Source organism: Zootermopsis nevadensis, unplaced genomic scaffold, assembly GCF_977971745.1.
Source record: "Zootermopsis nevadensis isolate Lab colony 2312 unplaced genomic scaffold, Znev_1.0 Znev_ptg000022l, whole genome shotgun sequence".
Taxonomy (NCBI): Eukaryota; Metazoa; Arthropoda; class Insecta; order Blattodea; family Termopsidae; genus Zootermopsis; species Zootermopsis nevadensis.
Genome location: NW_028259154.1, coordinates 8,747,859 through 8,763,196, shown reverse-complemented (window position 1 = coordinate 8,763,196; position 15,338 = coordinate 8,747,859). Strand labels below are relative to the sequence as shown.

Sequence of the window (15,338 nt, the reverse complement as noted above, 5' to 3'; positions counted from 1 at the left end):
CAGTCCCTTTTAATACCACTGCGGCTCTTGTCTGGTCTATTTAAAAGTCACTAAACTGTATACATTCAACTATTATGAACTGGTTTGATTGTCTTCTATAACTTGCATAAAACAGAAGAAACTTTGCTAAATATGGTGAAAATATGTTCTGAGAGGATGACAGTTCCTTTTGTTTGAATACTGGCCGTGTGAAATATTTTTCACGGACCGTACAACTGTCGCTAGTGAGATACGTGGTAAGTGGAGCCTTTCTGCTTACTGTCGTTCAGTAGAGAACAAAGCAAGTCCAAGTTGATAGATAGTACTTTAGTGATGCCTAAACACCTCTTATTGCATGCAGATATACGATGTATAAGCATTGGATTTCATAATCTCAGAGCTATGCTTCCTGTAGCACAGATTGTGTTCAAAAGATCAAGACCAAGTTCAACACAATTAAAGTGAAAAAGAAGTCAAAGTGTAAACGATGAAGTCACTACACATCAAGAATGCTTGCTAAGAAGACGAAAGAATATGCACATGTCAGTAGCAGATTGCTCTATGCGCCAAAAATAATTAAAAATTATAATTTCCTACTGGGAAGATGGAATATTTGTTTTATAACTTTATCAGATATAAAATACTTCTATTCTAAGTAAATATGACAGCTATATACACGATGGTATTCCTTCACTATATAATGTATGACAAAACACTTGGTGTGGAGTCCTGGCTTCCTTGGACACACTTCAGACTAAAACAACTTTTCTCTCCTGATTCCTTTCACTGTTACCAGGTACACCAAGTCTTACCAGGAAAACTAGGATAGAAATAGTGCAAAGAAGACGGCTTGAATAATATGCTGACACTGTTTGCCAGCCTCAGTTTGACTCCAGATAACGTAATTCATAAAATACATGGTGGACTCAGTCTGACATCAGACCGGAAATCAGATTTTTAAATGTTGGACTCAGTCCAACATAGGACCGCAAAGGGTTAAACAAGTAACAAAACAACCTTTAGACCAACTACACAAAACTCCACAATATAAAATGGTCCATCCTAATCCTATTAATAGCCATGTTTCTGAATCTTGTCACACTCTTTTCCCTCTGATAATCTCTAAACACAACTCCCATTTATATCCTCTCTGTCCTCAAACCCCAAACACTAGTGTTACTAAAATAATCTCAAGTGGCTATCACCTCAGAAGACAGCAAAGAGAATGGGGTGCTCTACTTGGCAGATCAACAGAGTAAGATCCAGTGAGACAGCAACCAACCAGAAACTGATCAGCATAGCCTTACTACTCCATGTAATGAATCTGTCCATCTGCATGAAAGAATACTACCATCGTACAAAAACATAAATCTTCCACTGAAAAGACATGCAGTGTAGTCAGATCAGACATGGCTTCTGTAGTCCACAAGTTTCCATTGGAATGCAGGGCCCTCTACATTAGTAACAGGTTGCATGATACAATGATGACTAGCAAAATACTCAACTAGAGTCACTAGATGCAGTCTGACAACATGATGACTAGTGAAGCTGCCCCACTATACCAACAGAGTCATTTGCAAAGCCACTGAGAAAATCTTACATTAAAATGTCAATAAAGAAGGCAACTACTAGATAACACTATCAATAATTACAGATAGGCAGGAGAGAGATACTATTTGAGTAATTATTTCATAATTTATAAAATTTTACTTATTTTGTTGATTATTTATGCCTTTTCACACGTTATGATTCATAAATTTTACAGGTAGCTAATAATGAGAGTTCTTGTACTTACATTTGCAAAGCATGTCAGAAGTTTATAGCAATGGCATTTAACATGTACAAGTTCAATCTGAATATTTATACACAATTATAATTTTTCATAATTTCAACCTGTAATGGTTCATGAGCTGGTCACCAAATTGTTATTTTCCTTTTCAGACAAAATAACCTCAACAGATCATAATTTTTTCAAATGTTCATCATCAATGTATACATTTTTGTCATATAACCCCATGACCATAACTTTTCTTAATGTTCAGCATAGGCAAAAGCCTTTTTTGACTACCTAAACATACATGAGGGAAAAGTGTCCTCGGCATTAATTTTCTTGACCATTACGTGCTCCAAACAGGATGTTTCTCTTTGCACCATGTTCAGTAAAACCTGGGAGCTCTCGAGGATCTGAAACCAGAAACAGCAAATGGCAAATAATGAATAATAAAATAAATATGATTTGAGTGTATAAATGCATTCACCTTGTAAAAGATTAGATCCAGCAGTAGGCTCTTGTATACAAAATGCAAGGAATTTCTGGAGAAATTAAGCAACTGCAAGCTTCTTAATGATTCTACTCCATCCCTGAGTTAGTGCTATGAAATATACAGCAATGCTGACGAGTATCATTTAAGTATACACTCACACCTTTGAATACGCAACTTCAGTCTCTGAAATGGTTCGGTCATATTCTCTCTTTGCAGCTACCTTCCGGGACAGACTGTCATTAAGCTGGGTCAGTTTGTACGACATCTTCTCAATCTCTCTTTGCAGAGTGGCCTTTTCCTCTTCTTGCTCATCAATCAGTTGCTGCAGTTCACTGCACTTCCTCTTCATATGTTCAATCCCTATGAAATATAATGGTGTCAGTAATATGAAACACATCAGTGCAATAAGGCAGACTGTAGTGATTAATGACAGAGAGATTTCTATTAAATAAGAATCACGAATTAAAGAAAATTATGTTGATTCCTCTCTAACCCTAAGTAATCATAATGTACACTTGTAAATAATGGTAAATCATGAAGCAGCAGAGGTTTTACAATCATCCAGTAACATTTACAGATGTATCTTAAATGCATACACAATTTTATTTGGAAAAGTTGAGGGAAAGAAAACACTTATCAGAATTAGGTGTAGAAATTACAATATTATAATAATATGTGAAGATGTGTACAATATGAACTAGCTTTTGGAAACATGGTGGTTGAGATTCGGTTTCACAAATGGGAATAATATCAACGGCTCAAAACCCTCACATGCGAAATCGACACCATATTCTGTACTTTCACCCAGTTATCTCTGCATCTACCTAGAAGGGCTACAAGAAGCCCCAGCCAGGATCACCACAGAATTCATCCCAGTTACCACCTGAATGCAAAGATGTAACTTAAAACTTCGGATAAAACAGTAAACATAAGGAAATAATAACATAAAAACAAAATGTGTGCACCACATAGAAATTATACATACACATTTTATAAGGACTTACATTTAAATGAATCTAAGTTATATAATCATATATATATTTTAACAAACTACTATTCATTCCTTAAAACTTGACAAAATTAATGAAGCATCAACTTGGTTTGTATACTTAGTATGTAGGAGACACTAATACAGTGGCCAGATGTATGATGTGCTTATCAGTTTCCTGTCTGGGAAGTGAAAATACAAATGCCACTGACCTACAGTGGAGACACCATGTTTCCCATTATTTCAATTTTGTGTGATACATGTGTGGAAGTGGGAACATCCACAATGTACGCAATAACCCATGCCTCAAATACCAAACTCTTCATACATCTTCTATGCTGTTCCTTGAATATCCGTGAAAACAATCTGCCATCGACTTTCGGTAAAAATGTAACTTTAAACAAAATACTGGTCTTCAGCGTGACAATGTTAACAATTTTCAGTAATCACAAAACTTTACAGTACAGTACAAAACTTTAACTAACCACCTTTCACTAGTTCCAGATTACATATCTGCAGAGCTGCACCTTGTTGTGCCATGTTTATGAGCAATGATAGTGACTGCCCTGCTCCCAAAACTGACATGAGATTCTTTCCATTCGCACAAACATCGTACAGACCAGCAAGAGATGTTGCTGCCGACCCCCTCCCGTGCCGCCAAAAGCAACGACTCACAGATTATAACAACCTTAATTCTATAATGTAAATTGAGCACAAATGAGCATCTTTAGTGGTGTTCACTATAGTCTGTCAAAATAGTGTTCTATTTTTGCAAACTACGAGGTGAAATCTACATCTTCCATCACAAAATAAATTGGCACAATAAACAAGTGAGAATATGAAGCTAGCCACTTCCTACTTTTGCTGTCAATGGTCCACTTCTTTGATATTCGATTCAGGTTGATCCTCAGATCCTTTAACCCTTCAGCGTGGGAGCATTTAAATCCCAAGTCTATACCGTGCTGTGGGAGGAGTTTCTGCTTGGGGATTTAATTTTGAGCTGAAAGTGCATCATTTTACTTATATGGGCACAACTTCCCTAATAATTGATGAATTTTAGTGAAACTTTGAACAAAATGTTCACAACACACTATGCTTTATAGAAAGGTAAAAAATTTACCTTAAAAGTTGAGTTTTGTGTGGAATATCTTGAAACAGCCACACTCGGTAAACTGCTCCCACTTTGTTCACCGTCATTGTATTAATTTTCAGATTCGTCACATGTAAGAAATTCACGAACAGGTAAATCATCGATTACACTTGATTCATCATCTGAATCGAACACGCTACTTTCGGAATCAGTGAGAGGTTCGTCTACACTTCTAGCAATGTCTTGAGGAGATAAAAAACGCCTGCTACTCGAAGCCATATTCACGGCTGACTGACGGCAGATATGTACTATAGAATTCTGTTCTTACCAAGGGGAGAACAGAGAATGCATTGACTAAGGTCGTTAACATCATATACCGTTAGAAAGGTTGGAATGTGTCCTACACAGCCGTCGAAACCTTAAATATATTACTCCATTTGTCTTCCCTAGAGAGAGCCACAAAGCAGAGGCTGAATGCAGTTGAGTTCAAAAATCGATCTATGTTTCAAAGTCGAAAAACACTGGTAAAATCGATCTGTCAGAGTCATGTTATATATCAATCGATAGCCAGATTTTTTCTCTACACGGCTACTGGAGCCAGAATACATAAAGTACAAGGTCAGTCGCTACGTAGAAGGAGAAATCTTAGCGCGCATTGTGCGAGCAGTGCTCGGCACTCCACGCCATGGGACGACTACGTCATGACGAGCAATGTTCAGCACTCCACGCTGAAGGGTTAACGAGACTTCCAGTCCATCTGATATCACGCTTCTCACGAATGCGAATATCTTTATGACTATTAGCAAAGGTAACATCTGATGTTGCATTCTCTGACAATAAACAATAGTCTTCATTATCCTCAGGCTCTGAGTCATCTGCCTCCTGAATGGCCACATTAGGACATCTAACAACACAATCACAAATCTGTCTATGCTCATCTTTCAAAGTTGCACATATCATACATATAAACTTGCAAAACAATGATTCAAAGACTCCATTATTCACGCAAACTTTCTGTGAAAACAATGTGCATTTAAGCACCAATGAATAAAAATCTTCTCACAAATTCATTCTGGCTGCTAATTTTCAAGGAGGCACATAAAGCCAGTGAAAACTTAATAGTTGTCTACACCTATTCACACACTGTATTCAATCAAATACAGCATATTGCTAATAAAGTAATCAATCAATTGTTCAAGTGACCTATCTTTAAACTAGTCTTTCTGTTGTGAGTGCATTATTCTGTTTACCCCTAGTGATATGGTGGTGATGATGTAGATGGTGGTACCTGGTATTGCATACATTCACAGAGTTTCAGTTTCATCAGCACTGATGGTTAGGGAAGGCAAGTGAAATGTAAGTTTTCAATAAACTATGACAAAGGATATATAAAAGAAGGCTAATATCTTAGCTGATATCCTGAGAAGAACAGACAATAAAATAAGGATTGTAACAGGGAGAATACATATAGGAAGAACCACTACTTGGGACATTATGGGGAAACTATTATAAACAAGAAATACTGTACATTAAGAATGAACATTATAATGAGATTTCACTGTGTGATCCATCTTAAGCACACTATCCCCACTCCAATTAATATGAAAGTGAAATCAAGAAAGTTGTGATATAGCTCAAATGTGGTCATAAAAAATGTTCAAAATTTTTATGAGAAACCTCCTGTAGGCCAAGTCTTCGGATGGTCTTTGGGTTTTTAGAAAACAGGTTATGAGAATGTGAAATGGACTGCACTTGCTGAAGATGATCACATCCAATGATACTTAATTAACCCAATATTCATCTACAACTATGCCTAGAATACAGCCCAGCAGCTTTATGATTAAATTTAGATCTACTGTATTCCTTGTGTTAACTAATAAAAGATTTAGAACTTAAAATGAAGGAATAATTATCTACATAAGTATACTAATGATTCTGAAGAACATTTGATACCTGCGTTGAACATAACACTGTTTGCTGCGCCCTGTACCACCAAATTTGACCACGTCTTGGCACGACACACAAGTCCCACAATCTGGTAATTGGCATGCTTCACACACCACATCTACGACGTCGAGGTCCCTACATGCATCATTGCAGGTAACATAAGTATTAGACATTCAGTCAGATTACTGACCATTCACAAATTAAAAACATCAATGATATGCTTTATAATTTCATAACAATAACATACCAAATAATTGCTCAATTGTAGCTTGTATTACAAGACCGTATAAATATTCAATGTGTGTATGAGGCATTTCTTTTTTTACATGTTAAATCAACACAAATACGTTATGGTAACCAAGCAGGCTTTATAAATTATGAATGTTATTTTATGAGTATAATTCTTGAAAATTTTTAACTAAGAATGAAAATCACCAAAATGACAGTTCTGTTTAACCTTTAACATGTAGCAATAGGGAATTTAAATCACTGAACTACATGGTTACAAGTCAGTCTTGTAAGTCCGCGGTTTAATAATACAGCAAAATACTATAGTGAAGCACAGCCAACCAGATACCGCACAAGACATAATGCTGATAAAGGCCAAAATCAATGCATGAAATGCTTCAGCACTGGAATCTACCAGTAAATAAATGACCATGTGATCTTGGAAAGATTCCTGTAGTTTCTTCCAAAAGTAAAAAGCATAATGCCAGCTTTAAGGGCTCATCAAATCCTGGCTACTTGTTAAATAATTATTTTTCAAAGAAATTTAATCACATTGTAACTGGTTGCAAAACTGAACTTTAACATTTATATAAAACTAACAACGCAAAGTGCACCATTGCTAGAAGGAACAAATTTTGTGTGAAGGTAAGCAAAACATTAAAGGCGGTTTTATTTTATTATTTTTTTATTTAAACAACATGCTTTTCAATGCATTTGGTACAATGGCCCATATGTTTAGTCATTCCATCAGAATAAAATGTTTTGCATGAGGTTTCGAGAAATTCTTGCATTATGTTTTTCTATAACTTATGCTCATTTCTGAAGCAATTTCATCCAGTTTTCTCAGTAGCTAATCAATTTCTGCCAAGAATATGCATCATCACAACTTGCCTTGTCTCCTTTGAGTCTTATCACCAATTTAACCTTCCTTCTGACTCACAGAGATACTGTCATTCTGTGAATTTTGTTAGTCTTCACATACTCTAACCACAAAAATTAGTTCACAGATAACTGTCCTTCTGCTGTGCATTCTAACCAAGAAGGAAACAAGTTAAATGTGTTGCAGTATTATCACCATTCAAAGACAATAAAAACAAAATAGCCATAAATGACAAAATGTTAATATTGCTTATATTTGCACCATCCTTTTAGTGCTGCCAACATCACTTTTAAGGTGAATTAAAATGCCTTTATTAGTTTATATTTCCTGTTGACACTATACAGAGTAATATGTGTTATTAACTTCTAAATTCGGGATAAAATCAAGTGCCATTTTCACAAGATAAAACATGCAGAAAAATATAATTTCATTCCATCAGTTCCTACTGTTTCTGCTGACACTTTAAAACTATCTTTCATTGCATTTATTTAGTGGGAATTATTTTCACTACTCTATGTATACCTTGTTCTCCTTGTCTTGATCCTTGTCAAGCTGTTCAGGAAAGAATGTCTCAAAAACTTCCTTCACAAGTGGAGTTGTAGCTCGGCTCCACTGAGCCCTCCGAATTTTAAAACCTTTCCTTTGTGCTTGGTGCATGGCAACTCTGTATAGTTACAATATATAAATCTGTGATTAAACAAGCTAATATAAAATGAGAAATTTTTAAACTAACTTTACTTTTATAGTAACAGAAAATACACAAATATGCAGCATCATGAGCTAGTTTGATGGAACTCCCTATTTGAAATTGCAAACTGAATTTCAAGTTTAAAGTACTTGTACATGAATTGCAAATACTGTTTGAACTGCTGGGGTACTCTAGTACATAAATGTATAATCTAGTTAGAATATTATTATTTCACAAAGTTATGAACATTTCTGACCATTAAATTTTAGAAGAATGTTCACAAAGAATGAATGGAGACAAATCTTGGACACACTTGTGCATGGTTATTAGTTATCATACAAAAAAGTTACTTCAAACAGCTCCTCTGCAAACTGACCATATTTCTTGAAAAAGTCTAAGCATTTCTAGACTTTTTGGGAAAAGATACTGAATTACAAAGGCTCAGAAAAGGTTATCCTCCTGGTCATATGTTACATTTCTATTTATATCCCAATTTTAATACTGTGAAATTGGTAACTTTAGGAAAAGAATATAAGATTCCTACAGCTCATCTAACTTTATGGTACAGAGTCCTAGGAAGCTGAATGTCACTCTGGTAGTGAAGAAATTTCATGGCTTTTATAGAACTTGGATTGAGTTCATAGGGGCATGCCATTGGACTCTGGTCTCTAAGTCTCCCAAGTTATCTTCCTAAAACATACTACATTAAATTAATGGTGGCGCAAATCTCTGTACTATGGAAAAAATGGCCAGTTGATTATATGTCATACATAAAATATAAGCAATTAGTAACAAATGACCAACATTTATTTTGTTATTATAACATAAAGCACAATAAAAACATATTTGTAAAAATTTAATATAATCAGTAATAATTCATGTTTCCAGACATGAAAATTCAAAACTGCACAAAAGTCACTTACCTTTTACCAAAGGTAACACCAGACAGCTTAACAAGAGTTCGCATGCAAGGGGATGTGATCAACAAGTCTTCATTTGATTCTGCTGAATTATCAAAACTTAACACCTGATCACATACAAACTGGGCATGGTGCAACAAACTGTCCTCTGTCAAAGTCAGAAGTCCTTTGGGTGGTACCACAGTCTGGAACATTAACATCAAGTTTTTAGCTAAAAAGTCGAATTGGTGGCTGGAGCGTGCACCAATCACATGTACTGTGCCTTGGTAGGAAGTAAAGGAGGGAGGTGGAGGAGCGAGAAGGTGAGGAAACAATATATACCATGGTGCAAGATGTAGCATTGGTTTCCAGTGAATGGTTACAACAATACGCAAAGAACATGTAAGAATTGGCAACAACGCAGTGTGGCTGCCGATGCTTCTACCACGGGGTTTCTTAACAGACTGAGGTCTAGCTACTCATCAGCAGACCTCCTTTGTGCTGACTGGTCACTCACAAAGAGCAGAACTCGACTCAGCCGCAAATTCCGCAGAAAAACATAATAGTGATACAGAGCATATCAGCTTAATAGCAACAAATCTCACTTTTATTTGGAGCATCCAGTTCAAGCAATATTTATCCTAACATACAGAACACAGATCACAACAATTGTTATATTTCATAATTCAGTCACTAGAAAATTAAAAAAAAATGATTTTTTAGATGTGACTACTTTGGAAAACAGATCACTTGTTGGTGGACTTCATATTTTAATATGCAGTTGGCAATGAACATAAAATTATAAAAAAATTCACGTTATAATTTATTTTAGAATGGTCAGATTCACCATGGGGAAAATAATGTACAGATATAAGCTATGATAAATCCTAACCCATTATTTACATTTCATTCCATCACATTCACTGCAAAACAACTCTCACAGCTGACACAACATTGTTACAAAATCCATGAACTAATCAATACACCAGTGGTTACTACCCAAAACCCCAGGATATCACTAAGAGATGTCTATGGTTCCACAGAAGACGTCAAAAAAGCAGATAAAGGAAAATTAATGTTTAATTTCTTAGTTGTAAGGTAAGCCTGGAAGAATTAACTAATGAGTGTAGATATGATGTACTATGATTACTTGGCGAAACGTGTGTTGTATTTCACACATCAACACATGATGCTAAAAACAGAGTTTGATAAACTTCTGCAGTGAGAATATGCCTGAGTTATGGCAAGGTCTTTGAATCAAGTGATGGAGTATAAGAAGGGCAGGACACGAAGTGAACATGGGAGAACTGTGAAATACACAAAAATTTAATCAGAAGAACTGAAGGGAACAGACCACATCAGACACAGACACAGATGCAAACAGGGTAATATTAAGATGAATATTGAAAACAGGATGTAAGGATGTGGACTGGATTCATCTGGCTCAGGACAGTATTTAATGGTAGACCCTTGAGGACATAGTAATGAACCTATGAGTTCCATTAAAGGTGGGAAATTTCCTGACCAGTTGGGATGAATTCTGTTTCATGGAATTGGTTGGTTTTATACCCCAATAAAACATTTCCTACTAAAAATGTAGTGCACCGGTAAGAAAGGAACAGTTCATGATGAGAGGCTCTGGTACCTGCAGTTTGTTCAGAAGATCCTCGTATGTTGTGCTGATATCATCTAGCAGGAATTCAATCACAATCTTGCTTATAAAAATTTTCTCATTTACAATCTCCATGAATGGGGCATAACTTTCACTTGGTTCCAGCTGTTGAAAACCCCACTAGAGCCCTCTCACCTCCATCAAAACCAGACACCCACCACTCATTAATTGGTCCATGTCCTTAGTTGGAATTCCACCTATAAACATTTGACACATAACATGAAAAACACCATTTCATGATACATGGTACACATGGCATAAACAAAATGCCTATAAAAGCCATTCTTCTTTTGTACTTTTTAATTCATATCCATCAATAATATCAACATGGTGAATGTATTAACTTCTTAGGTGGGAGCATATAACATGATTTAATACTAAAAGATCTTTTAAAAACATACACAATTTGTTAATGTCATATTTTTATAGAATGAAAACAATCATGCAAGTAAGAAAAATCTGTATTTACCTTTCTCTTTGATGACAGTAACTAATGAACTGCTGGGGGAAACATGAGAAATTAGGTATGAATATCAGAAACATACTGGTATCTGAAATGTGAAGATGGTGTTTGTCTTAATGGAACCTGAATCAGGGCACTTCACGCCACATTGGACTTATAAATTCACAAGTTTCATATCATACAATTATTATTTTTTTTACAATACCTCCATTCCAGGTAATATATGCTTCATCACCACAGACATTGTCTAAACTTGGTTATTAGCTCTAAAGTTATTGAGATTTCTCGTAGGTCTACAAAATAGCTGAATTTTACACCCAGCTCTCTCACATTATTTTGTATATCAGCCTTAGTTTTACTTTGTGCCTAATAACCTCACCTTCAGGGTCAGGACTCTCTTCATATATTGCCTTCATGTACCCAGAGAAATACAGCAAGACATTTTGCTCAATAAGACCATTGTCAAAAGGACATAGATGTCCTTCCTTGTCATATATATACTGAAAATAAAGGAATGATAATTATGACAGTCTAATACCAAGCCATGAATGAAATTTCCACAAACAGAAATCTACCTCAACACCCTTGTGTGAAAAACAACCTTAGATAGTATGTAAGATTTGAGGTCATACTGCATTGCCTGATGACGGAGGCAGAATGACCTCAGAAACGTTGGTTAACATCGACCAGACTACACAGAGCAACCCAGAAGACAGAAATCTTCAACCTTAGATAGCTTTTGTACTAACCTGGCAATACAGCAATAAATACAAACACAGTTAAAGCAAGACTGTTTAAAACATGTAATAAATTACATTCTCCCTTTTGCATTATCTTTCACCTGATTTCCAAAATTATTCTTGAAATATGAGTCACTCAGACACTCCATACTTTCATACTGCACCTAAGAATCATTTCAACCACTTCAATATTACTTTCCATCTATGTTGAGACATTCCAAGTGGTCTCTTCCCTTCAAGATTTCACATTTCTCAAACACCTTCAATCCATGTCACATACCTAAAATATGTGACTTTATTCTGAGGGCGGTGATCATGTTCATGAATAGTGTCCTCATCACCAGTAAAAAGAGACAATTTTTGATCAGTCAATGCCACAAATTCTTCCACTGCTTCAACAGGATGTCCATGGTACAGCCTCAAATCAGGGTCATGCAGGATCTGTCGACAGATCTGGCATTTGGATGGTATTCCTTTGGTTGTGTTAGGAGTTGACACTGTTTTCTTTCTGCAATAAATGTAATTGCAATATATTAAAGGACACTACCTTCAAATAACATTAAAGCAATAATTCACCTTCAACAAAAAATATTCAAGAAGTTGCAACATTATATGATACAGATCATATTTCAAAACAGAATTAATGTGCGCAGTGGAAGCTGGACTAAAATCAGAAACAGAAATGTCAACTACAAGTAAAAACATAATTTTTCAGGACAGAAGACTAGATACAACATGTTGAACATGTTTTCTGTGTTTGAAAAACACCGATTACAAAGTTGGGTTGGACACTCGGAAGCACACCACACTTTTAATCTTTCCACAAAAACATAGCAATACCCTGTCTAAACATGTAAACATCAAGTAACTAAGTGAACTTACATATAAGGGTAGATTTCTAGCTCAGGACCACATCTGTAAAATTTTAAGTAAAGAATGTGCAATGGTGGAGGGGTGAAAAGGGTGTAATAGCATATATGAACTTTTATTAACCACAAATTTCATACGCAACAACTGTTTTGCCAACACAAATCTTCCTCTTTTTTCTGACACCAGTAAAGACTTGCAGTCAATAGAAGTTTACATAGGAAATTCTTTTTATGAAAGAACTAAATGCACTATATAAATAAATAAAGTGACAACTACCTCAACAAGACATAAAAACTTTTGCAGAATACATATAGCCTGACAGATCAATTGGTAAAGACAGCATACATTTAATTTGCTATATATATATATATATGTGTGTGTGTGTGTGTGTTATATAAACACACACACGTATGTAACCCCCCCCACAAGAAACTACAAAATACAACTGTGAAAACTAACTTTGCAGGAACTGGATCACCATTTTCTAATTTAACTTTCTTCTCAACCTGCATTTCTGTGTCTGTTTCTTCAATTTCCTCCTTGCCATCTGCCTCTTGTGTCACTTTTGATTCTTCCATATTCTTCTCTTCCTCGTGCACACCATCCACAACAACCTGAACTTCATCACTTTTCCTCTTGTTTGATGATTTTGTAACATGGAGGAGATAGTCATCTGTTTACTACCATTCTGTGCAGCACCCTTCTTAGATTGTAATGAACCTGAATTTCAGAAATAAAAAGCCTTTAGTACTTCCTTAACCAAAAATGACATTAGAGAAGATATACTAACATGAACAATCAATATGTCAGTTTATACAGGACCACCCAAAAGAAACATATTTTCAGTTGTACTTACATGTTTTGTGTTGCTGTATGTTTAAGTATTTATGTTATGTTGTTAGTAGTCATGGAATATGTTGAAACTAACAATATAAAAAGAGTAAGAAAATAAATATGTAATGTTTGTTTTGGGCATCACCACATAAGTTCTGATGATAGGTTTTGGTCAGAGTAAGGTATAGACAGCAGGACAGACAAACATAGTGTAAGTAACATCAGTAACGGATGGAAGTGACTGGTTGTAGGATTTGAGGTTTTCACAGAGGTGAGTCTGAAGATTGCTGCCTTCTGGGTTACTGTGCCGTGTAGTCTGGTAGATTTCCACCGTTTCAGAGGTCAAACTGCCTCCATCATCAGGGCAATGAATGTAACTGATTGTTTCACAACCTGGCAACTTCATTCCTTATGAAAAAAGAAGGCTGATATCCACTGGACTGGAGGCTGGGCAGGACCTACAGCTGGTCTAAATAATGTGGTCAAGAGAAAAGTAGCTAAACCCTAACCATTTAACCCATAGCCATGATTATAGTGACTCTGCTATCATAGCTCATATAATGGTCCTCCCTAGACCCATCCCAATAAATTAATTGCTAACAAGCACACATTCATGCACATATTACAAAGGTTAACAGGTATGCAAATGTAATGCATACTAACCTGAGGGTGATATGAAGCTATTTTCAACATTTTGACTAGGAGTCTTCCTTGATCCCAGAAGTGTGCATGGCTGGGTATTTGGACCAGTCAATCTACAGTTCTGAGATCTAGTCAGTATCTGAAGACCTAGTTTTTTCTTCTGTTTCCCTTCTTCCTTCACAACTCTGCCACTGCTAGAACTTCCACTAGCTGTTTCTTCATTCAACAATATGTAATTGTTTTCCAATTCATGCGAACTACTTTCTCCATCACACTTGGCATTCTTACTGGACCTTACATTACCATCAACAGCTTTTTCTTGTTCTTGCTCAGTTACACAAAATTCAAACTTGAGGCACTTAATCATCTGATTGTAATATTCAGTCTAGTAGGAGTAAAAACAAGACATGTCACATTACAAAAATCAAACATGAATAATCACATACCTAAATTGCAAAATTATTACAATAACATTCAAATAAGTATTTCAATTATTTTTATGCTGCTGAAGATATGCTCCTCCAAAATGTTCGGATTCAATCTTCACCAAAATTGAGGCTTAAAATATTTTTAGTATTAAACCCAAGAAAGCATACTCCCACACCAATGGTGACCACAAAGTTCTTCAAGTTTTATTTGCAAGAGCTCAAAAAGCAACCCCCCCCCCCCCCAAAAAAAGGAAGAATTTATCACATAAAATTGTTATTTTACTGAACTTAATAAATTCTGTCTGAAACAGTAAATTAACTGAGACGATGTTTTACAGATTAACTTTATTGTTTAAGTGAAGTAGCTTCATTGATATGGTTTCATCATACCATTACATTCCTTAAATTGCATCAAAGCATAATAACCCTTCCTGCCATGCAGAATAATATTTTAATATGTGGCATAAAAGTTTAGTTTCCTGTTAATAAATAGTCCACAATGGCAAATACAAACCTCAGTTAGGTTATGTTAAAACACATCCTAATCTAACATTATCAAATTCATGTTTCTAGCATAAATATATAAATTATTATATTAAAAATATTTAACTTCATTATGGAATTGAACTATTATTATTATTATTATTATTTAGTATTATTTATTTTATTTAGAATTATTAAATTGAATTATATTACTTAGGTATCGTATATAGCCCATTTACTTGT

General features: G+C 35.4%; 1 protein-coding gene and 1 pseudogene across 2 annotated transcripts; both read right to left on the bottom strand.

The window, feature by feature from the left end:
• Window positions 1-1,185: 1,185 nt before the first annotated feature.
• On the bottom strand, window positions 1,186-3,771 carry LOC147872997 (uncharacterized). The gene is made up of 4 exons (XM_087354062.1): window positions 3,717-3,771; window positions 2,404-2,603; window positions 2,101-2,163; window positions 1,186-1,311 (listed from the first exon to the last, which is right to left on the bottom strand). The coding sequence occupies exons 1-4, from the start codon at window positions 3,769-3,771 to the stop codon at window positions 1,186-1,188; spliced, it is 444 nt and encodes a 147-aa protein (XP_087210188.1).
• Window positions 1,655-13,418, bottom strand: LOC147872996 (DNA (cytosine-5)-methyltransferase 1-like; annotated as a pseudogene). Its single transcript, XR_015536599.1, has 9 exons — window positions 13,168-13,418; window positions 12,093-12,346; window positions 11,478-11,606; window positions 10,609-10,832; window positions 8,988-9,169; window positions 7,899-8,040; window positions 6,275-6,403; window positions 2,402-2,603; window positions 1,655-2,163 (listed from the first exon to the last, which is right to left on the bottom strand). The product of XR_015536599.1 is annotated as a DNA (cytosine-5)-methyltransferase 1-like (transcript).
• Between the last annotated feature and the right edge of the window lie 1,920 nt (window positions 13,419-15,338).

What these genes read in the sequence shown, in the direction of transcription:
- LOC147872997 (XM_087354062.1), bottom strand. Translation starts at nt 3,771, where the DNA reads ATGGCACAACAAGGTGCAGCTCTGCAGATATGTAATCTGGAACTAGTG. An exon ending in CTGAAGTTGCGTATTCAAAG is followed by an intron (nt 2,164 to 2,403) that starts GTGTGAGTGTAT and finishes TTCTGGTTTCAG; the next exon opens with ATCCTCGAGAGCTCCCAGGT. An exon ending in AAACATCCTGTTTGGAGCAC is followed by an intron (nt 1,312 to 2,100) that starts GTAATGGTCAAG and finishes TCTTTCATGCAG; the next exon opens with ATGGACAGATTCATTACATG.